Source organism: Mustela lutreola, chromosome 13 (genome assembly GCF_030435805.1).
Source record: "Mustela lutreola isolate mMusLut2 chromosome 13, mMusLut2.pri, whole genome shotgun sequence".
Classification (NCBI taxonomy): Eukaryota; Metazoa; Chordata; class Mammalia; order Carnivora; family Mustelidae; genus Mustela; species Mustela lutreola.
Window position 1 is genome coordinate 14,832,772 of NC_081302.1, and position 24,146 is coordinate 14,856,917.

General features: G+C 44.2%; 1 protein-coding gene across 2 annotated transcripts in view; it reads right to left on the reverse strand.

Annotated features, from left to right (window-relative positions):
- CLDN10 (claudin 10) overlaps positions 1-10,757 on the reverse strand; it is a 119,237-nt gene extending 108,480 nt beyond the window's left edge. Inside the window, exon 1 of one of the 2 annotated variants that reach the window (XM_059144820.1) lies at positions 10,304-10,757. In XM_059144820.1, coding sequence (XP_059000803.1) covers positions 10,304-10,517 — 214 coding nt within the window. In that variant the 5' untranslated portion in view covers positions 10,518-10,757. The remainder of the gene's footprint in view (positions 1-10,303) is intronic. The other variant, XM_059144821.1, reaches the window with a different exon arrangement.
- Positions 10,758-24,146: the final 13,389 nt, after the last annotated feature.

Sequence of the window (24,146 nt, forward strand, 5' to 3'; positions counted from 1 at the left end):
TAACATGAAATACAGCAGGATCTCTCGAAAACGCGGGCCACCAGCTCCTCCAAGACAGTGTCAGCACTTCTTCATAGAGCTTAAAGGTCCCTTGGCAAGCTCCCCTTTCCTGACACCTGCAGGCTGATTTTTCCCATCTCCCCACACAACTCTGAGCCCCTACACAATGCCGTTCCCTCGGGTGCTCAGGCCCTCGGTCCCCTCCTGCTCTGAGACCTTTACCTTTCGGGCCAGACACGGCTCTACACGCTCTACACAGAGGGACTCACTTAATTCTCACCACCGCCCTCTGAAGGAGATGATATTATTCCCATTTTACAGATGGAGGAGCTCCTGGGTCAAACATTTTGCCCAGAGTCAGGCAGTTAATAAGTGCGAGCCGCATGAGTCCCGGAGCCTGAAACGCCCTCCCTGTCTCTCTCTTTGGCCAACTTCCACCCGTCTTTCCAGACAGACACCGCGCTAGTTCTCCTGGGAAGCCCACCTGCTCCCTGAACTTTACCACCAGGTAGCACTTACCACGCCGAGCTGATTGTCCGCTAAATGATTGTCAGCACACCCACGGAGGACAGGCTTCTTTCCTTTTCCTCACTGCGTCCCCAGACCTATATTCTGTGCCAGGAACCTAATGAATGCTTTGATGAAGGCACTCATTAGTGACTAACTGAATTAACTACCCACAGGCTTCCTTTGTAGCTGTAATACAACATCACAGCCATTTGCCAAATTGTCAACCTTTGGTAATCAATTTTTCCTGTAATACATACAAAAAACCTGGCCAAAGCCTAACTGGGAAACCAGCTGGCTCCCGAAAGGCAGCTTAATTATCCCGAGTTCATTGAAGAGCAGTGGAGCTTTCTGAATGTTCTGGAATGGCCGAAAAAGGCAGAGCAGCAGGGAGCTCTGAAATCACCAACTCCAGCAGAGGGTGTCCCCAGAAAGGGTCCTCTGAGTGTGTCTCCCCGGGGAGGGGAGGTCGTCGAAGGCAGGGACAGAGGACACTGGAGAGAGCTGATCTGTGGTACGTATGGTCCGCTGGGCAACAAGCCAACCAAGGAGCAGTGAACCCTGTGAAAAATAAACCCGACCCCTTTCCACACAAAATATTTACAGGAGAAAACAAATCCTGAAGATTAGACGAGCAAGTGAAGCCTTAAGGAGATGTGGAAGAACCCAGCACTCGCCTCGCTCCCCTACCTGTGCAAACACCAAAGGAGAATTCACGCTGTGCTCTGGGCATCCCCAGACTGCCCCCCAGCCCAGGGCTAATGATCACGTCACCTTTCAAATGCAAATCAACACACCCAACACCCACACCTATCAACTACCTTCTCTGTCAAGCCTGCACACAACGAGCCTCTTCTTGGGTCCCAAACCCCCCTTTCCCCAATCCCACCCCCCCTCCCTCGCCCGGGCCGGGTACAGACCATGTAGCCCCTACCCCAGAGCCCGCTGAGGTGGTTCAGGCTAGCCAGTCCCGAACCTGCTGAGCCTTCCCAGGGAAAACCACAGTGAAGGTGTTGGCCAGGGTTTCCTCTCACTCCTGCCACCCCCACTGGCTCTGGGGTTTCCCCAGTGGCCCGGTGTGGGGAACCGGCCTCCAGCTTCTAGGGGTCTGTGAGTTTAAAAACTTCTTCCTTCATGACAGCATTCTGGGTCTGTGTGTCTTACTGTCCTGGACTAAAACAGATCCCAACATTTTATCTATCTATCTATTCATAAAATATTTTAGTGTTTATTTGACAGAGAGGAGAGAGAGAGAGTGTATGTGTGAGCACACAGGCAGGGGAAGTGGGAGAAGCAGACTCCCATGCCCAGCAAGGAACCAGATTCGGGGCTCGACCCCAGGACCCTGGGATCTTGACCGGAGCTGAAGGCAGACACCTAACCCACTGAGCCCCCCAGGCGCCCCCAGGTACATTTTAAAACATTCTAGTCTGTGTCTGAGTGGTTCAGATGGTTAAGGGTCTGCCTTCAGCTCAGGGCATGATCTCAGCAGGGGGTCTGCTTCTCCCTCACCCTCTGCTGCTCCCCCTGCTCGTGCTCTCTCTCTCTCTTTCCCTCCAATAAACAAGTAAATCTTAACAACAACAACAAAAGTCTATTTCGTGTAATAGGACTATGTTTCTTGATCATTCCACAAACTTTTGAGGTATTAACTAGATGTCCTCCATCCCGTCCTCCTCATCCTGTAGGTAAGAAAGGGGAACAAAGTGAATTTCAGTGACTTACACAAGGTCATACAAGGATTCGTGGCAAGTTCCTGGTTAGCTGTAAGGTCATTCCCCAAACAGCAGGGCATAGGGGAAATACACAATTCTGGAATCATTACATCATTTCCTGTCCTGTTTCCTGTCAACCGTCTCTGCCAGAAATGGCAATAATGACCTATTTTCACCAAGCAATAGAATGCTATAGAATTAGATCTCTTTCCTAAATGCAGTTATAAAATCTGGACTAAAGAGGGCAGGAGACGCTCTATTAGAAAACAAAACAAAACAAAAACTACAGAAGACCAAGAAAGAAGTCCTATGAGAAAGTCATGCATACATTTGAGTATATGATAAACTGATTTATTTTCCAAAAACCTGTATAAATGCTTTAAAAAAAATTAGCAGCAGAGCTGGGACTCAAACCGGTTTGGGAGCTAGTACAAAATGCTGAATATTTCCCTCAAAAATCTGTAGACGACCATACAAAGCTATAAATACGTTCCCCTGTGAGCCTCAGTGATTTTGCCCACATAATGGGGGCTACAGACTGCCATCTTTTGAAAAAACATAATTACGTGAAAGCACTTTGTAAAATGTGAATGTGATTCAAATCAATATATTAAACTGTCACAGAGTTTTTCCCAGTCTTTGAGGCTAGCAATATTTGAGTAAATCTTTATCCTTTTTTTGGCTGCCTAGCCTTGGTTTGGTGCAGCTCTTTCTCAATGAGGCGAGCAGAAAGTGGATTTTTTTTCTCTGCATTTCCAGCAGGTGCAACCTGTGACAGTTGTAACGAACAGATCCCCACATGCGTAGGGAGAACCTGACTTCTGAATGCAGCCCGGTCTCACCCTATGGGGTCTAATAAATCCTAAGCATAAACAGTGTGTGTCTGGTGAGCACAGTGTTCTTTGCAATATCATAAATACGACCTAGGGTTCAGAGGCTCCCGTCTTCCAGGCTTCAGATCCCAGGAAGCAGCTACAGTGGTTCTGGCTGGAAACAAATTGATGGAACAAAAGTAATAGTCACCCCCACCACGATCGAGATGTGAGCTCTCTTGGCGTCTCTCAGCGCTGAAAGACCTACTCACAGGGATGAATGCTACCCTCTGCTGAGCGTCTCTGCCTGGCATTGAACAACGCATTTTCCTCTGCTATCTTGGTTAATCACCATCTAGCAGGTAAGAAAATTGAAGCCCAGGGAAATTAAAACCCTTATTTAGTAAATAGTGAGTCCATTAAATCCAAAGTCCAAGCCCTAAAGAGGAAGGATTTCTCAAAATTTTAATCTGATAAGAGACACCTGGAGATGTTGTTCAAATGCAGGTTTTGATTCAGTAGGTCTGTGCAGAGCCAAGATCCCATGTTTCTAGTAAGCTCTCAAGTAATGCAGATGCGGCTAGTCTGAGGACCATCGTTGAAGAAGCAAGGCTCTAAATCAGTATGTGTCTTGGGGCGCCTGGGTGACTCAGTCAATTTAGTGCTGTTGCTCAGGTCATGATCCTGGGGTCCTGGGATCGAGCCATGTGTTGGGCTCCCTGCTCAGGGAAGGAGCCTGCTTCTCCTTCCTCTGCCCCTCCCCTGCTTGTGTGCTCGGGCTCTTTCTCTATCAAATAAATAAAATCGTTAAAAAAAAATCAGTATGTGTCTTGAAAAATGCCTCTTGCATCTCATAAAAAACATGCAGGGCTCTTCTCCATTCAAGCACCTCCCTAGGGCCTTCTCCCTCTGGCAGAGTTGGTGACACGATAGGAGATTCCCTCTGCATCTATTAAATGTTGCAATTTAACTCCATGAACAACGTCTTCCATTTGTTCCATCCACAAACCTTTTTCGAGGGCCTCTAGGACCCAGCCCCAGCGGTAGGCACCAAGGACACTGAGATGGATCAGATAAGGTTCTGGCCCCAGGGAGACTATTAATGGAGATTCAGTGTTCGGAAATCTCCGTGGCTTCCAGGAAGGAACACCCTGCACCCTAGGGACGTAGAATTCTCGAATCCTGGCTGCTTTGGCTCCAGGGCCATCTTCACCACAACATGGGCACCTACCGGCACTACGCATTCCATTGCTCTTGGCAGAGAGACAATTTTATGGTGGCCCATGGTGCCAGATTCTACTGTGAAAATACAATTCACCTATCTCACATCAGTATGCATATGAAATTATGTCATTTTTTTGTTGGGGCCAAAACATGTCAAATGTTTTTGGGGCTTATTTCGGGGGTAAAAACTGCCAAAGATGAAACTTGAGTTTTTCTATATGATTTTAAATAATTTTATGTGCACTTGGAATATGGCAAGAAAATAAATTGGAAATTAAAATTAACTTTAGTTTTATTTTACTTTTTAAAAGATTTTGTTTATTTATTCGTTTGTCAGAGAGAGAGATGGAGAGAGTGAACAGAAGCGGGGGTGGGGCAGGCAGAGGGAGAAGGAGGCTCTCCGCCTCCTTCGAGGAGCCAGGAGCCCGATATGGGACTTGATCCCAGGACCCTTAATCTACTGAGCCACCCAGGCTCCCCAGCTTCAGCTTTAACGAATGAAACTGAATCTCAGAAAGCAGTCAGAATCTTAGCAAACGGATACCTCTCCTGAGATGAAAGGGAAATGCCTTCCAAAAGTGCGGAGATCTATGAAACATGTTATTTGTGAAATATTTTGGAAGGATTTAAATTACTGAAGTCAGTTTTCCCTCACTGGTAAGGTAATTAGTTTTCATCTATTTATTACCACTGTTTGCATTGTGTTTACTGTTACCTAATCATAGACTAAGTCACACATGTCAACCAGCAAGAAATCTGGTTAGGACCTCGGATGGCTCCCAGCTGTTCTCTATATGTGCATAAACATCCTCGGAAAACTTCCCTAGCACATGCCATTCCTTTATCCCCCCCATTCTTTTTTTTTTTTTTTAAGATTTTATTTATTTATTGACATAGACCATGCTCAGGGGAGAAGCAGGGGGAGAAACAGGCTCTCCCCTGAGCTGGAAGCCCAATGCGGGGCTCGATCCCAGGACCAGGGACCATGGCCTGAGCCGAAGGTAGACACTTAACCAATTGAACTACCCAGGTGCCCTTTTTACCCCCACTTTTATGGCACGACTGTTAAGGGGATGGGGGTGGGGGGGGGAGAGGTAGAGGAGACAGGTAGGGAGGAGAGAAGGTCCACGCTCCTGCAGGCAGCCAGCATTTGACTGCCGGCTTCTAGAACAGCGCTTGGTTTCATTCCACTGAAATCCTGGCATCTCTACTTGGTCATTACTCACTGAGTCATTTGAGGTCATTTAAACTTATCTCCACCCAGATGCAGATAAGATTCTAAACAGGAACACAGGAAGCCAGCTAAGATAATAGATAACGGGAGAAAAAGAAGGACTAATCTCATGAGAAATTACATCAAAGGAGCCTTTTACAGTTGTAATTCTTCCGTGAACTACCGCAAGGTGGTGAAGCCCTGCAAAGCCCTGGAATTGAACTTCAGGTTGGAAGATACTTCAAGGGGCTCTGGGAGTCCAGCTCTCAATTTATGGAGAAAGAAATTTATGAATGAGACACGGAGATTCATTGGCAAAGTCAAGGTCTTGCAGCTAGTTAATGAAAGAGTCAGAGTTTGGGGCATCTGGGTGGCTCAGTTGGTTAAGCATCTGCCTTGATCGATCCCAGGGTCTTGGGATCGAGCCCCATGTTGGGTTCCCTCTCAGTGGGGAGCCTGCTTCTCCCTCTGCTGCTCCCCGGCTTGTGCTCTCTCTCTGTCAAATAAGTAAAATCTTAAAAAAAAAAAAGTCAGAGTTTGAAGTTTGGTCTGCTGAATCACAATTCAGTGATCTTCCTTTTTGTTGCCTGAGTCCACATCCTAAATCACTCCAGTCACACCACTCCATGAGTACAGTTTTGCCTTCATCAGGAACCATCTGTCTCATTCACTATTTTGTTGTTCAGCCATGTTGCAAATATCCAGAGCCCCCTGGGTGACAGGAGCACAAGGAGAACCTCATGGTCTGGGTCCCTGTCTTTGAGGTGACCCCAGTGCCGCTCCTTGTAGCCATGCTTTCTGAACCCAGCGTTCCCTGTCAGAAATGACTGCTTCCCTCCCTCGGAGAGACATTTGGCTTTCACAGTTGAAATTCCGCTATTAATGGTGACACGAGAGAAGGACAAAACATGACAGAACTAGAGATATAGCCCGTGGTGGGTCCTGTACCTCAAGACACGGACAGGCTTTATGAAATCAAGTCAAGCAGCTGGCAGGCCACAAGGGGGACAGAATTAAAAGTGTCCCTGGGGTGTTTTCCTCAAATTCATTCCACAGAACGATCGTCAAAGAGGCCTGTATTTTTCACTGTAACTGTAAATGCTTCTTGTCAGAGACCGTCTGGCTCACAGCCAATCTTTCAAGACTCTAGTCACTATTAACCTACACGAGTCCCTAAAACGCCACAGCTGTACTGAGACATCCGAGAGGGGTCGTAGCAAGAAGGTATGACGCCGGCAGTGAGGTTACATAACAGCAAGGCCCAAAACAAACAAACAAACGAAAACCCTGGCAGCTCAAAGATTTTCTGTTTTTCTTTCTTCGAGGAGACTTAATCTCACCTAAGTCTAAGAAGATTTGTCTCAGACTGACATCGCAGGCTTAAGTAGTTCCTTATTTTCCAATGCGATATACCTATTTTCATTCCTCACTGGCTCTGAGTTCTGTTCTTGATTTGGAATGATTGTGACATCAGAGAGCCCACTGGCACGCTGTCCCAACACCCCCCTTGCTCTGTTTTCCAACAATTGTCAAGGAAAATCAGCAGCAACAATTCCATGTGAATAAGGAAACCCCGATGTGAGCCCCTGTTTCCTTTGGAAACATGAATCAGTGTTCCTGGTGTTGAAAATAGATTTCTGTAGCAACTTATTTGTTTTATAAAGATTTTGATTCAGGATGAAGAACAGGGAGAGATTATGTTAAATTAATTTTACATGTTCTCATCACAGCATTGTCCGTGGACCGTATTTTCAAATTACCTCTTGTGTGCAGGGGACACAGCAGATAGAGAACGCATTATCTTTAATCTAGAAAAGCAGAATCAAGGTGGATAAAATTTTAAGGGGGGAACTATATAGTAACTGGAATATGTTACTCCCTGTTTTCTAAGATACATTTGGGGAAGCAGCTATTGGAGTCCTACGGAAATTTACCACTGTTCTTTAGCCATTTTGGAGCTAACTTTGAATGTCAATTTTTCAAATAGCTGGGTTTCATTAAGGAATACAGAACAAAGGGTAATAAGACAAAAAAAATTTTTTTTAAAAAGATGAACCAAGGGGCTGAGCCTGGATGGCTCAGTACGTTAAGTGTCTTCCTTCGGCTCAGGTCATGATCCCAGGGGCTTGGGATCGAGCCCTGCTTCAGGCTCCCTGTTTGGCAGAGCAGTCAACTTCTCCCTCTCCCTGCTCGTGTTCCCTCTCTTGCTCATTCTCCCAAATAAATAAATTCCTTTAAAAAAAATTAAAGGGGTGCCTGAGTGGCTCAGTGGGTTAAGCCTCTGCTTTCGGCTCAGGCCATGATCTCAGGGTCCCGGGATCAAGCCCTGCATTGGGCTCTCTGCTCATCAGGGAGCCTGCTTCCTCCTCTCTCTCTGTCTGCCTCTCTGCCTGCTTGTGATCTCTGTCAAATAAATAAATAAAATCTTAAAAAAACTTAAAAAAAATTTAGAATATTAAAAAAAAAAAAAAAGATGAACCCGGTAGGGGTGCCTCGCTGGCTCAGTCAGTAAAGCATGTGACTCTTGACCTCAGGGTTGTGGGTTTGAGCCCCACATTGGATATGGAGATTACTTAAAAAAATTTTTTTTCTCCTTAAAAAAAAAAAATGAACCTAGTAAAGAACAAAGAACTACACTTACCCACGTGACATAACTTTCACGTGCTGCCCAAGATGGGAGTGGGCCACAGGGGCCATGGAGAAGGAAGAACCACAGAGATGTGCGGAACAGCGCCATGGTCCCCACAACCCTCCTCTCCTTCTACAATTTTCCTTTGTACCTAGCGAAACCTTCCAGAGCAGAAGGAGCAGTTCTGAAATAGCCCAAAGTAAGTTTACACGTTGGGACTCGTAAATATAAATATTTAGAATATAAATACGTATATATAAACATAAATATTTACAATATAAATATAAATATTTATAAGAAATATAACCCTGATTCTTTGATTGGCTGTTCAGGAAAGTTTGTTATTTGAGCGCCTAAGTGGGCTCTCCGAGCCTGAATATGTCCATTGCTTATCTTTTCTTTTTTTTTAAAGATCTTATTTATTTGACAGACAGAGATCACAAGTAGGCAGAGAGGCAGGCAGAGAGAGGAAGGGAAGAAGGCTTCCTGCTGAGCAGAGAGCCCGATGCGGGGCTCGATTCCTAGACTCTGGGATCATGATCTGAGCGGAAGGCAAAGGCTTTAACCCACTGAGCCACCCAGGCGCCCCGTCTATTGCTTATCTTTAGAATTCTCCTGACTTTAACTAAATATTCTCTCTTCATTCTTTGGCATGAATTGTGCTCTAATGACGTGAATACTTTACACAAAATCCCATAAAACATTATGCTTTAGTAACTTCCTAGTTAACATTTTCTTTCATTTTCTTTACTGGGGCCAAGGTACAGTTTTGCCATTTGGCTGCGAAAAGACTCTATTTCATAAAATATCAATGGGCGATTTTTAACCTAATAAACCCACAGCTTACGGCAGATTTGCAAACACATCGAAAAGACAGAAAGCAGAGGCAGATAGTGATTCTTATAACGACATGAAAGCAAACAGTTGTTTCCCTGGAGGTATCCTGAGGTATGAAAATGCCTTTAAAGAAAAAAAACTCCCTCTCTAAGAAGCATATACTTGTAATAGAGTTTCTAACAGGTGAAATGATGAATGCTTGCTTACACATTTTTTTAAAATAAATAAAACCAAGTAACAAAAAGGTAAAGTTCATGAGCTACTTTTGAAATTCTTCTTGCTCTGCTATGTTATCATTCAATATGATTATTTTTTTTTTTTTTTTTTTTTTTTTTTTTATTTTTTTTTTTTTTTTTTTTTTTAAAGATTTTATTTATTTATCAGACAGAGAGCAAGCACAGGCAGACAGAATGGCAGGCAGAGGCAGAGGGAGAAGCAGGCTCCCTGCTGAGCAAGGAGCCCGATGCGGGACTCGATCCCAGGACGCTGGGATCATGACCTGAGCCGAAGGCAGCCGCTTAACCAACTGAGCCACCCAGGTGTCCCCATTCAATATGATTAAAAAAAAATAGAAACCCCTCTGTAAACAGAATTCTTTCCTCAGCACTGTCTTTCCAGTCATAAGCTCCTAATGCCCTAAATATGTACATGAATATTTGTATACGCTTCTGCTCGTGTGTGTAAGTACCTCATGCTCAGTCGGCCAAGGAAATATAGGAATATGGGATAACATAGGATTCACTGATAATAGGTATGTGTACATGTGTATATGTGTGTGTATTAGATGTGCACATACCTGTCTATAAAACCCTCCATGAAACTGAAAAGAGCTTTTAAAAGAGTCATTTCTGCGGGGCGCCTGGGGGCTCAGTTGGTTAAGCAGCCGACTCTTGATTTCATCTCATGTCATGATCTCGGGGTGGTGAGATCGAGCCCCACGTTAGGCTCCAGGCTCTGTGCTCAGGGGTTCAACAGGGAGTCGGCTTGAGATTCTCTCTCTCTCTCTCTCTCCTTCTGTCCCCCCTCCCCGCACACTCACACACACACACACACTCTCTCTCTAAAATAAATCAATGAATCTTTAAGAATAGATGCATAAAACAGCCACTTGTAGCCTGTCCCTTGGAGTCTATCCCTCAACGCAGTCGTTATCTGCAGAAGAGCCGTGGCCTGATCCCCTTTCCCGGGGATGACGTCCCTTCGGGCCACCTTCAGACTGGTCACCCCCTCCCAGGCCATGCCCGGCCCTTGACTGAGACGCTCAGTGTTCACAGAGTTAACAGCCGGCGGGATGCAGCCGCTTGGGCACAGCGAGGGCAAAAGTGACAGTTTACTTGCACCCCCCAAACAAAGCCATTATATTTACCTTCTACTTTGAAGATAGTAAAGTGCGGTCGGCAATGGAAAGAACCCAACGCGTTACCTGCGCAGTTCATCCACAGACCCTGGTAAACCCAAGTGGCCGTTATCACCGAGGATGCTCGCGTGGTCACTTTCCACTCATTGGAGGCGGTGGCCGCGACGAGAGCTCCAAACCCTCCGACGCCGAACACCAGCGCTGAGATCTGCGCCCTGGACATGTCGCTCTGCCTTCTGCAGTGACAGCGTCCACACAGCACACTTTGGTGGCCTAGGCATGCAGCGGGCGCCTGGCGCTCAGACAGGTGTCACGGCCAGTTAACGCGCATAGGGGACCGCATGTCAGGCTCGGGTGGCCCGCGGGAGGACGGAATTCAGGATGAAGTCGGCATCCCCGACGGCATTTTAAAGATAACCTAAGATGATCTCTCCAATTTCCTACACGGAGATATACTAAAAACTTGCAGATGGATTTTTAAACGTTTTGACTTCGCAGATTTTTTCCCCCTGGCACCATAGTTAATGCTTAATTTTCTGTTAGCCTGAAGCTTAACGAACCATGCAATAACCAGATATTACAAAGTACAAATTATACAGTAACAGTGAAGGCTTATTTGACCAATTGCTTTAGTCTCGCATGCTTCTGAATCTTCATACAAATGCAATCATATCGCACGGATTCTGTAACCTTGTTTTTGCACACATTATGTCCGTGAGAATGTAGCTGTCGCTCATTAAATAGTACAGCTGAAAAATAGCACTTCGTTAAACAGATACACTACAATTTATCCATTTTCCTGGAGATGAACCTCCATTTGCTTCCCCTCAACAGTGGTTGGAAAAGGTGTAAAGGTTCTCAATGAATTTCTCTCTCTCTTTTTTTTTTAAGACTTTATTTTTTTAAAAGATTTTTTATTTTATTTATTTGACAGAGAGACATCACAAGTAGGCAGAGAGGCAGGCAGAGAGAGAAAGAGGAGGAATCAGGCTCCCTGCTGAGCAGAGAGCCGGACTCGGGACTTGATCCCAGGACCCCGAGATCATGACCCGAGCCGAAGGCAGCGGCCCAACCCACTGAGCCACCCAGGCGCCCTAAGACTTTATTTTTATTTATTTAACAGACAGAGATCACAAGTAGAGAGGCAGGCAGAGAGAGAGGAGGGGAAGCAAGATACCCGAGGAGCAGAGAGCCTGACTCAGGGCTCGATCCCAGAACCCTGGGATCATGACCTGAGCCAAAGGCAGAGGCTCTAACCCACTGAGTCACCCAGGTACCCCTGAATTTCTCTTTATGCACCTGCACAAGAATTTATCCAGGGTAATCTTAAAGACAGAACTGTTAGGGAGTCGGAAATAAGAGGGAACTAGTCCTCCAATTTTATAGACAGTACTAAATTGCCCTACTGAGAAATTCTAGCAGGTTACCATCCCACTACCAGTAGGTGAGTCCCATTGCCTTACTTCATAACATGTGGTATTGGGATGTTCTTAGAATTGCTGGGCTTTTGGGGGCGGGGTTGGTCACTTTGATGAGTGTAAAGGTATCACATTAGGATGACTTTTGTATTTGTGGATTAATGATGAAGCTGAGTATGTTGTCATGTATTTCTTGGTTCTTGTGTTTTCGTCTACAAAGACATTTGTCATTTTCACTCACGTAATTCTTTGAGTTGCATGGCTTTTTATAATTTTTCAAAATATTTTATTTTTTTACTTGACAGAAGGAGAGAGAGCCCAAGCCACAGGAACAGCAGGCAGAGGGAGAGGGAGAAGCAGATTCCCCGCTGAGCAGGGAGCCGGATGTAGAGCTCGATCCCAGGACCCGGGATCATGACCTGAGTGGAAGGCAGATGCTTAACCAGCTAAGTCACCCAGGCGCCCCTATAATTTATTTTTAGTTCTCTATATATCCTGGATAGTAAACTTAAAAAAAAAAAAGAAGATTTTCTTTATTAGAGCAAAAGCATGAGTCGGGGAGTGGAAGATGGGCAGAGGGAGAGAGAGACTCCATGCTCAGTGGGAGGAATCCCAGAATCCTGACATCATGACCTGAGCCGAAGTCAGATACTTAACCAACGGAGCTACCCAGGTGCTCCTGGATTGTAATCTTTCACTGATTACTCATGTTGCAAATATCTTCCCCCAGTTTGTGTTTTGTCTTTATTTGGCTACTTAATAAAACTCTGAATTTTAATGTAGTCGAATTTATCAAGCTCTCACTAAATGATTTTTACGTCTGAGATCTTGATTCAGAAATACCCCTCAGAGATACCAAATTCATTACCCTCTACTCCTATTTCAAAGTTTCAGCTTTTACATTTAAGTTCTTAAATCATCCAGAATTGATTTTTCTGTTTTATGATTTAAGGACCTATTTCATTTTTTAATATGGGAACCCAGTTTCTCTGTCCCTACTAAACAGTCTCATTTTTCTCTACAGATTTGTAGCCATATCAGATAACAGCAATTGCATGACCTGTTTTTGGATTCTCTAATCTGTTCCATCTATTTTGTCTGTTCCTGTACCACACGATAATCCCTTAATTACTCTAATTCTATAAAAGTTTCTTGAGGTCTTGTTGATGTTTCTTACTTTGCTCTTCTTTTTCAAGAGTGAGCCTTTTTTTTTGTTTGTTTTGTTTTGTTTTGTTTTGTTTTTTTACCTCCGCTGTGCCTTTCATATTTTAGAATAAATTTATCAAGTTATACATGTATGGGGCACCTGGGTGGCTCAGTGAGTTAAAGCCTCTGCCTTTGGCTTGGGTCATGATCTTATGGTCCTGGGATCAAGCCCCGCATCAGGCTCCCTGCTTGGGGAGACTACTGAATAATATAAGGACCTTAAGACATTTTAATATTAATAACTCCTCTTCTGGCCTACGTTATTTATTTCTATGTTGTTTGATTTTTAGTTCCATAAATTAGAGTTTTCTCTCCTCATATGTTAGCCCCACACTTAGTACTGTATATGTCATTTTTCTTTTTTTGCTTGCTATTCCATTTTGCTTCTCAAAACTTCTTTGTGAGTTTACTGTTTTTCTCCTTCCTAAGGTCTATCCTGGGGAGGTTTTCTTAGAGAGGAGCTGTTGGCAGGGAGCCTGCTTCCCCCTCCCCCTCTGTTTGCCTCTCTGACTACTTGTGATCTCTCTCTCTCTCTGTCAAATAAATAAATAAAATCTTAAAAAAAAAAGTTATACATGTATATGCTTACTGGGACGTTTGTTGGAAGAAAGTAAATAACTTTATAAAGTTGAGTCTTCCTCACAATGAGTATCATATGTCTCTACATTTAACCCATTTTTAGTGTCTTTCAGTAAAATTATATACTTTAAGTCTTGTTACAGTTTTTGCTTGATTTTTTTTTTAAGTTCTTATTTTTAAGTAATCTTTACACCCGCCATGGGGCTCAAACCTACAACCCTAAGATCAAGGGCCACGTGCTCCAACAACTGAAGCCAGCCAGGTGCCCCATGCTAGATTTATTCTTGAACTTAGGACTCAATCTAACACCTATTTTACCTAATATATGATTTTTCTGATTTTCTTCTGATGTACACAGTTGATCCTTGAACAGCATGGTCACTAGGGGTGTCAGCCTCCACACAGTCAAAAATCCATATAAAACTTTTGATTCCTCCAAAATGTAAATAATAGTCTACTGTTGACCAGAAGCCTTACTGATAACATAAACAGTTAACACATATTTCTTATGCTATATGTATCATATACTGTATTCTTACAATGAAGTAAGTGAGAGAAAAGAAAGCATTATTAATAAAATCATAAGGAACAGAAAATACATTTATAATACTGCTACTGTATTTATTTAAAAAATCCACAGGTAAGTGGACCTGCTCAGTTCAAAACCTTGTTGATCAAAGATCAACTGTACATACTGTTTTTCTTCTTTCTTTTTTTTTTTTTGAGTTTTTTCCACATTTCAATTTTCCACTCTATTAAATTGGAAGTTACACATTATTTGTACTGTTTAAGAGTTACTCTAGAAATTTTAGTGCATACATAATAAATAAAATCAATCATTGTCTTTACTCTCCTACTGAATAATATAAGGACCTTAAGACATTTTAATATTAATAACTCCTCTTCTGGGCTACGTTATTTATTTCTATGTTGTTTGATTTTTAGTTCCATAAATTAGAGTTTTCTCTCCTCATATGTTAGCCCCACACTTAGTACTGTATATGTCATTTTTCTTTTTTTGCTTGCTATTCCATTTTGCTTCTCAAAACTTCCTTGTGAGTTTACTATTTTTCTCCTTCCTAAGGTCTATCCTGGGGAGGTTTTCTTAGAGAGGAGCTGTTGGTAGTTACCTTAGTTTTGTTTGTCAGATAATATATCTTCTGTGCTGGAGTTGGTAGATAATTTTTCTGGGTATACGGCTATAAGTTGACTTTTTTTTTTTTTTTTTTTTGACTCAGAACTTTGAAGATAGAATGCCATTTTCATCTGGCTTCCATTTTTGTTGTAGAGAAATCCTGAATTGGATTTGTCATTTCTTTGTAAATTAATTCTTATTTTCCCTTTGGCTGATTCTAAGATTCTCTTTGGTTTTAGCAGTTTTGGTTTGACTTTCTAAGTATGAACTTTTTGGTACTCTCCTGTGGCATTTACTGAACTTCTTAAATCTAATGACTCTTATCTTTCATCAATTCTGGAAAACTCTTGGTTCCTTCCTTCTGCAGATCTTACTTCTGCCACTACTATTTCTCTATCTCCTTCTGTAACTTTGATAAGATTTTGTTTGTTTGTCCTATTTCTTAACTTCTCTTTAAAATTTTTGATGACTTTATCTCTCCATGCTGCATGTAATTTGCTGTTAATTGATTCAGAGTTTCTAATTTCTAATACTATCCTTTTAAAAAAGTCTGGAGTTTCTATGTTATCCTTTTTGTATCTTCCTGATTCCTTTTTCTAATCTCTTGTTCTTTAGTCATAATTCAAATGCCAGATACTTAAGTTATATTCTGTATCTCGTTATTCTCATATCTATAGTTTTGGGAGGTTGGTCTTTTTTTTTTTTTTTTTTTTCTACTGACCTTCTCACTCATGGTGGTTTGTTAAAAACACATGTTTTGTGATTTATGATTATAAGCTTATGTTCCTGGCAACTTTTTCATGGACATGTTTTGAGGCCTGAGTTGGCTGTTTTTTCCCTCTGATAGAATTTATATTTGCTTCTTCCTGTTGTTTAGGTGAGCTATCAACCCAGGACTATTTTTTTTTTTATTTGAGAGGAGAAAGAGAGAGAGAGAGAGAGAGAGAGAGAGAGAATGAGCAGGGGTGTGAGGGGCAGAGGGAGAGAGAGAAGCAGGCTCTCTATTGAGCAGGGGGTCTGACGTGGGGGCTCCATCCCAGGACTCCAGGATCATGACCTGAGCTGAAGGCAGACAACCAACAGAGCCACTAAGTCACCCCAACCCAGGACTACTTTATTTGTTACTATTTTTAAAAGATTTTATTTATTTATTTGACAGAGAGAGGGAGAGGGAGGGAACACACAGGGGGAGCAGCAGGGAGAGGGAGAGGAAGAAGCAGGTTGGATCCCAGGACCCCGAGATCAGGACCTGAGCCAAAGGCAGATGCTTAATCAACTGAGCCATCCAGGTGCCCCAGGAGTACTTTAAATTATCATCTTTGACTAGCCATTCAGTAAGTGTGAATTCTAGTCCCTCATGCAAGTGAATGTTGGCTGACTTCTCAAGTAACTTCTGTTTGCCCCTATTCTCAGACCCATGGTTGAGACAGGACATTCCCTTACCATGACCCAGGAGGGCAGTGATGGAGATGATGATGGAGATGGTGAAGCAATGCTTTTTAATTTTTTCCCCTATAGTTATTACTTTGGGGTGGGAACAAGTTTACGCAGAGTTCTCTGATCCTGACTACAGTATTACATAGTGCTAGGATCCCCAGGTATGGCCAACTGGGACTTAAAATCTCAGTAACCAAGGAGCTTCAGGGTAGCTGACTGGCCTTTCTGTGTTTGTGCCTTCTTCCCATTTTTTTTTTTTTTTTTTTTTTTTTGGCCTCTAAGGATTCCCTTTGCTTTCTTACTAGATGAAACGTTGGGCTAGTCCTACACCTTCACGGGTGTAGGTAACATCTTCTTTACCCTCTAGGAAGCTGCTCTCTAGCTGATTTTATTATTATTTTTTTTAATCCCCATTCCTCTTGTCTATGACACGGGAGTTTCTATGTGTCCCTACATCCCCGCCCACGCTTAGCATTATGCAATGTCCACGTTTTTGCCAGATGAGGGTGTAAAGGGAGCCCCTGTTTCAATTTGCATTCATTTGAAACCTGAGTTTGAGCATCTCTCGCACGCTTTTAACTTTTTGTTTCCTTTTAGTTTTTCCTCTTCTGACTTGGCCCATTTTTCCTTTAGGATTCCTTTTGATTTTGCAGGCATTCCTGGTACACTCTGGAGAGACACCCCTTTTACCGGTTTGAGACATTTCCTCTCTCTTCTCCCAACCTGGCATCCACACCTTTTTTCATGATTGTTGTGATTTTCATCCCATATTAAGTTCTTCTGTCTGCACGTGGGCCCATTTCTCTAATTTACTGCTCCGGGTGTGTATCCTTCTGTAGGCACTACCCTGTTTTTATCACTTCTGCTTCTATATGTATCCTAACATCTGGTAGGAAAGTCCCCTCTCTGTGTGTGTGTTTTTTTTTTTAAATAGAAAATAATTTTTATTGTTTTATCAGAAAGACTTTGTATATACATATATATTTTTTAATAGATTAAAAAAACATGATGGTTTTGGACAAATTTTAATAAAGCCAGATGTATTTTGGGGGTCGGTGGTGAGTTTTTTGGAAAAAAAAATTTTTTAAAAGCTAACCTTCAATAAAGCATCTTAGAGCACATCAGTTTTATTAAAAAAATGGTAAATTGTATATTATAAAAAGTCTTTAATATGAAACACACGGGCTCATACCTTAAAAATTTTCAATCTTTAGGTGGGACCTACTGCTTGTCTTTGGTTTCTGAAGATATAAAATTAATTTAAATTATAGCAGATCAAACATCACGTACGTGTGTGTGAGGCTGAGGCAGAAGGGCTGTCGGAGTGAAAGTGGGCTTAAGAGTCATGAGAACTAGGGTCCCCTGGGTGGCTCAGCTTGCTAAGCATCTGACATCAGCTCGGGTCATGATGTCAGGGGTCCCACTCAGCAGAGTCTGCTTCTCCCTCTGCCCCTCCCCCACTCTTTTATGCACACTCTCTCTCAAATAAATGAGTAAAATCTTAAAAAAAAGAAAAAGTCATGGGGCACGTGGGTGGCTCAGTCAGTTAAGCGTCTGCCTTTGGTTCAGGTCATGATCCCAGGGTCCTGGGATTGAGCCCTGCATCAGGCTCCCTGCTCCGTGGGAAGCCTTCTTCTCCCTCTCCCCCTGCTTGTGTTCCCTTTCTCGCTGTCTCTCTCTCTGTGTCAAATAAATAAATAAAATCTTTAAAAAAAAAAGTCATGGGGCACCTGGGTGACTCAGTGGGTTGAACCTCTGCCTTCGGCCGGGGTCATGATCCCAGAGTCCTGGGATGGAGCCCCATGTTGGGCTCTCTGCTGAGTGGGGAGCCTGTTTCCCCCTCTCTCTCTGTCTGCCTCTCTGCCTACTTGTGATCTCTATCAAATAAATAAATAAATAAATAATCTTTTAAAAAAATTCAAAAAAAAAAGTCATGAAAACTAAACATGATGTGAATCCTTGACTAGATCAAGAATTGGATTTTTTTTTTCTTTTTTTAAAGCCGCACATGACCTTATGGGGTAATCCAGAAAATCTGAAGCTAGGCTATATTGACACCATTAGCATGGCAGTGGTAAGTTCCCCGGGTGTGATAGTGTCCGTGTGTCACATAGAAAAATGTCCTTGTTCTTAGGTGGATGGAAGTATTTAGGAATGAAATGTGCATCTGCAGCTTAATTTCCCATGGTTCCAAAAATTAGTATATAAAGCTAAGGAGGCAAGATGTTGTTGATGGAATGGCTAAACTTAACCAGTCAGGGAACGACGGGTGTTGGCGAGGATGTGGAGAAAGGGGACCCTTCCTACACTGTTGGTGGGAATGCAAGGTGGGGGAGCCACTCTGGAAAACAGTACGGAGGTTCCTCAAAAAGTTGAAAATAGAACTGTTCTACGTTCCAGTAACTGCATTACTGAGTGTTTACCCCAAGGATATGAATGCAATGATCCCAAGGGGCACCTGCACCCCAATATTTATAGCAGCAATGGCCACAATAGCCACACTGTGGAAAGAGCCCAGATGTCCATCAGTAGACGAATGGATAAAGAAGATGTGGTATATATAATGGACTATTGCACACCATAAGAATGAAATCGTGCCATTCCAACGACGCGGATGGAACTATAGCGTATTTTGCTAAGTGATATAAGTCAATCAGAGAAAGAGAATTATCATATGATCTCACTGAAATGTGAACTTAAGAAACAAAACATAGGATCATACGGGAAGAGAGGAAAACAAGATGAAATCAAAGGGGGACAAACCATGAAAGACTCTTACTCATAGGAAGAAAAAAAACTGAGGGCTGCTGGAGAGGAGCGGGGCGGGGGTGACGGGCATTAAGGAGGGCACGTGAGGTCAAGAGCACTGGGTGTTATCTAAGGAATAAGGAATTGCTAACCTCTACCTCTGAACCAATAATCCATTATACGTTAATTAAATGAATTTAATTTTTTTTAAGTGGGGGAAAAGAAGATGTGGATATTTGATGAGGAAGGTTGGGGTGTCTGGGTGTTCTTTCTGTTATAATTTCAACTTCTCTGGCCTGAAAATTTTCAAAGTAAAATATTGGGGGAGAAGAAATAGGAAATCATAGAAACAGTAGCAATGCCTATGGAGAATTGGGTGTCAAGACATTCACGTCCTCGGAACAAAGCAGTCCGTCAGACTCTCCCCAGCCACCAGGTCTGCATAGGAAAGAAACCCAAGTCCCGCGCCCCAGAGCCTGCCTCAGTGGCCCAAACATCCCCACCGTCCCTTTTTAAAGATTGATTTTGGGGGATGTCTGGGTGGCTCAGATGGTTAAGTGTGTCCTTTTGGCTCAGGTCATGATCCCAGGATCCTGGGATCCAGCCCCGTGTAGAGCCCCTCCCTGGGAGCCCCTTCCCACCCTATCGAGCCCCTCAGTCTCCCTCTCCCTCTGCCTCTCACCCACCCTACCTGCTCTGTCTCTCTCTCTCCCAAATAAATAAAAATAAATATAATCTAAAAAGAGAAAAAAACATTTTACAAGGAAGGGACCTACATTTCTATGATTCCCAGTATTTTGTTGTGCTTTCTTTTCTCATTTTTAAAAAATATTCACTGCCACACCTAATTTCTTCAAGAAAGCTCTCAGAACCATAAAACCTTTGATTCCGGTGGACCTTTATTTCCCTACGTACATGTCAGAGTAAGCTTATCAATTCTTCACGGCATCGTAGTGCAATAAAATGTCAGTGTTCTTCGGCATCGGTAAGAGAAAGAGGACTTTGCAAACGGAAAGAAAGCGGATCTCTAGACAGAGACTATCATTTTTAGGTCTTGAATTACCTGGAAAAATTTTTTCTCTACTTGGACTTTGGTAAAAATCAAGCTCTTAAGCCCTTTGCTCACGATACCACTGCCAGCAGGTGTTCGTAAGAAAGTCAGGTTGAGAAAGGCTGAGATGCTGACCGGGCGCAGATACGGGGAGAAAAGGAGGTGTTTTGCATGTTCTGGACAAATCCCTTAGCGAAACTCGTGGCCGATAATAACTGTATTTCTTGTTCTGTGTCACTGAAAATTATCTAAAATCAGGAGGTAGATGTCCCGTATCTATCTCTCTGATTTCATAGTAATGTGATCACAAGCCACGATTATGGTTTTATTACAGGAAATCGTAAAATGTATTGTCCGGCCAACTGTGTTTTCACTTGGCCACCCTCGTTTAAAGTGGCTTTCCAGCGGATATCATGGCCCCATTCTAGGTGGGAAATTGGATGGACGTCGGCTAAAGCCATCAGCACTGGGGTCAATTAACAAAGCAACATCATCTGGAATTGTAGTGGCTTATTTTAAAAAGTGTTATTGGATTATTTGTCACTTTATGCAGTAAGTCTGAGGCCTCCACAGAAAGAACCAGATTTATAGCCCTGAACGGGGTTCTCCAAACAGCCCGCGGCTTTGCCCAGGGCTTCCCGCTTTCAAGTTGGCATGTTGCCACCATGAGTAGCGACTCAAAAGGCTCGATCTGGCCTTCACCCAGGACACAAAGATTCAGGCTTTTCTACCTGTAAATAAACAAAGAAAATTAGGAGTTTTTCTGAGGATGCTCCTTGGCCATAAAGTCAGGGAAGATCCTTCTAGGTTCAGACAAGCATGAGTGGGGCTGGTTCTCTTGACGTTGGTTGTTGCCCGAATCTGCCCTGGGAGACACAACCCGGAGACCCTTCGGGTACATTCCCCCTGCACGTCCCCAGGAGGGTGGGTGCGGAGCAGAGGGGCGCCAACTCAGCCGGCTTCTGTCCCCAAACCACGCATTGCCGCACACACCCGGCAACGTCAGAAGAGGCAGAGCTTGAGGCAGCAACTGGTGTCCCCTCCAGCTCCTACCTGAAACACAACACGCTGAAGATCGGCCACGGCAGGAACAATTACAGAGAACACGGCAAGCCCCAGGCCTCGCGCACAGACGGTGCACTTTCCCTTCTCTTTATTGTGAAACGGACATGCACAGCAGGAGAGGGCCTCACACGGAACCTCGGGGTCCCATCACGAGTAGCTCAGACAGGCTACGAAGGGAAGGTCCGGCTGTCCCCATTCGGGCTCTGCTCTGACACGCACCAGTGGCCCAAAGGTTTGTATTCAGCCCTTCCTTGTGGTTCCACATCTCTCTCCAAACTGGCATTCTTGGTGGCTATCAGTTACCTGGCCCGGGTGTCTGACTCTGTTTGTCTATATGGGTCTGGGATTAACTTCAAAAAATATATATATGTTATGTTATGTTATGTTATGTTATGTTATGTTATGTTATGTTATATTATTTATTTATTTTAGAGAGTGAGCGAGCAAGTGAGTGAGTGTGCAAGCAGGGGGAGGGGCGTGGGGAGAGGGAGAAGCTGAGAATCCCAAGCAGACTCCATGGGGAGTGTGGAGCCCGCCCCGGGGTTCCTTCTCATGAACCAAAGATCATGACTTGAGTTGAAACTGAGAGTTGGACACTCAACGTACCGAGCCACCCAGGTGCCCCCAACTTTTTTTTTTAATGATTTATTTATTTGACAGACAGAGATCACAAGTAGGCAGAGAGGCAGGCAGAGAGAGAGGGGAAAGCAGGCTCCCCACTGAGCAGAGAGCCTGATGCAGGACTTGATCCCAGGACCCTGGGATCATGACCTGAGCTGAAGGCAGAGGCTCAACCCACTGAGCCACCCAGGTGCCCCCCAACTTTTTTAAAAATCACCTTCCAGACCTCTTTCCTTCTTCTTTGGTTAGCACATCTCTGGACCTTACTTACTTCGGGCTGACCCCTCCAACGCATCCCAGTAGGACTGAACCCTGGTGAGATTACTCCAGAACTATACGCAGCGTCTACACCTCCCAGCACCGACGAAGAAGCAAAGTGAGTTGCGGCGTGAATTCTGTCAACCTGCTACCTCACAGCAAACCTCCCTAACTTCCCCTAAGAAACTTCCTGGCTTCTTTAAGAAGATTAAAGTTCCTTCAAAGCAAATGTGAAGCTAGTTCAATATTTTGTACCCCTGGACAGCTCCTTCCGAAAAATGAATCGTCATCTCCAAGCGACTTGTCAAAACCTCATCGTCTCTCCACACAGCTTTCTAAATTAATACGGATTTGAGTAAATTCTAGACAGGATTTTGGATGATAATTTCATAACCATATCATCATTTGGTGTTGGAACTGTCTTTTCTTGATTAGTTTGTAGTGAATCAACTCTCAGCCTAGAAGCTAAAAACATAATTTTATATTAAACGGAGATGGATTAGCATTTGATGCAGGTCCCACTGTCAAGCCGTGGGCAGCAATGCACTATAAGCGAGAGGCTCCGTCTTCCCAAACTGAAACTCTGCCCACTAAACCGTAAGTGTCTCCCCTCCAGCTGCTGGCAACCACCATTCTACTTTCTGGCTCGAATTTGACTGCTCTGGTCACCCCTCATAGGAGAAAATACACCGGGGCGCCTGGGTAGCTCCAATGGCTAAGTGTCTGCTTGGGCTTGAGTCATGATCCTGGGGTCCTGGGATCGAGCCCCCATGTTGGGCTTCTAGCTCAGCGGGGAGTCTGCTTCTTCCTCTCTTCCTGCCTCTCCCCCTGCTTTCTCTCTCTCTCTCTCTCAAGTGAATAGATAAAATCTTCTAGAAAGAGAGGGAGAAAATACACCATATTTGTCCTTGTGGGACTGGCTTACTTCATCAAGCATAACATCCTCAAGGTTCATCCATGTTATATGTCCGAGTTTCCTTCCTTTTTGGGGCTGAGTACTATTCCATGGTCTGGATGTGGCCCATTTTGTTTATCTGTTTGTCCGTCAGTGCCCACCTGGCTTGCTTCCATGCTTCAGCCCCGATGGGTGATGCTTCCAGGAACGCCCCCACTTTCCATCCTTCTGGGTGTATGTAGCCCAAAGAGGAGTTGCTGCACCCAACGGTAATTCAACACTTCATTGTCCGAGGCTATTTGTAGCTTATTATGAAAGCAGAGCAGACTATCCGAAAACGAACAGAGGTGTGCCGTTTGTGGAGTTTCCCCGAGCTGGGCACTGGCTCACAGGAAGACGACGAGCACCCCGCGGGCACCACCTGTCCTGATCTCCCGGCCTCTCCCCCACATCACCCTCAGTGCCCCCCGCCCAGCTTTCAGCAACACAGATTCATTTCATAATCAAAATTATTTAAACTGTTAAAAACGGGGAAGGAAAAGCCGATCTTCTCAGGGCTGTCGAGACGATTCAGTGAGGCTCTCGGAGTGATGCCTGGTTGTCCCGGGCGCTGCGAACCAGGCAGATACAATCCCCTGCCCAGTGTCCTTTCTAAGGGCGTGTGGAAAGCAAGCAGGGCGCTTGGCTCATATGACAATCAGCAATGGTTTGCTCCCCTCCCCCGCGCCCCCCTAGTCAGTCATACCCTATCCACAGCCTCATCTCTGTCTTCAAACGCGGTCCCATCTGGCGGGAAGCTCGAGATGTCACCAGGGTCCTGTGAGCCCAGAGCCGTCAGGGCAACCTCTCATCTGATAAACGTCCGAGTCATGTGCGAGCCTCACGATGGGCTTTTCCCCTTACCCTTTCCTTTCTCCTTCGTGGCTTTTCCCATCATCAACACCCTCCTACACCTTCTTTTCTTCTTCTCCCCGCCAGCCCCAAGCTGCTCTCCAGGGGGTGGGGGAACCTGTTATCTTCTGTGGATTTGCGTGGATTTAAGTCTGGGGGCGCCCCTCCCAGGGATAAAGGTTTTCAAGCTCAGTGACTCAGTGATTTAAAGCTGTCCCACGTCCCGCCACCACTCTGGATAAAAAAGTGCATCTGCCAATAAATGCACCTTCAAGACGGTCCCTTGGCCTCTTTTCCCCGACAAATTGTTATCCTGTTGTTCCTCCTGTGTAGAAATTCTGGTGCTCCGACAGGTTAACCCTTACTTGTACTAGTTGTGTAGGTAATTACCTGGAATGTGGTGGTAGCCTCCAAGAGTGCCTCTGAGGTGAGCTGCCCTAGGGGCCAGGAGACAGACTCATGGTCTGAAAAGTCAAGAGGCGCGGGACAGTGTGTAAGGGGATATATGGACGACACTGCCTGAATTCCGGCTCACGCAAAGTTCCTCT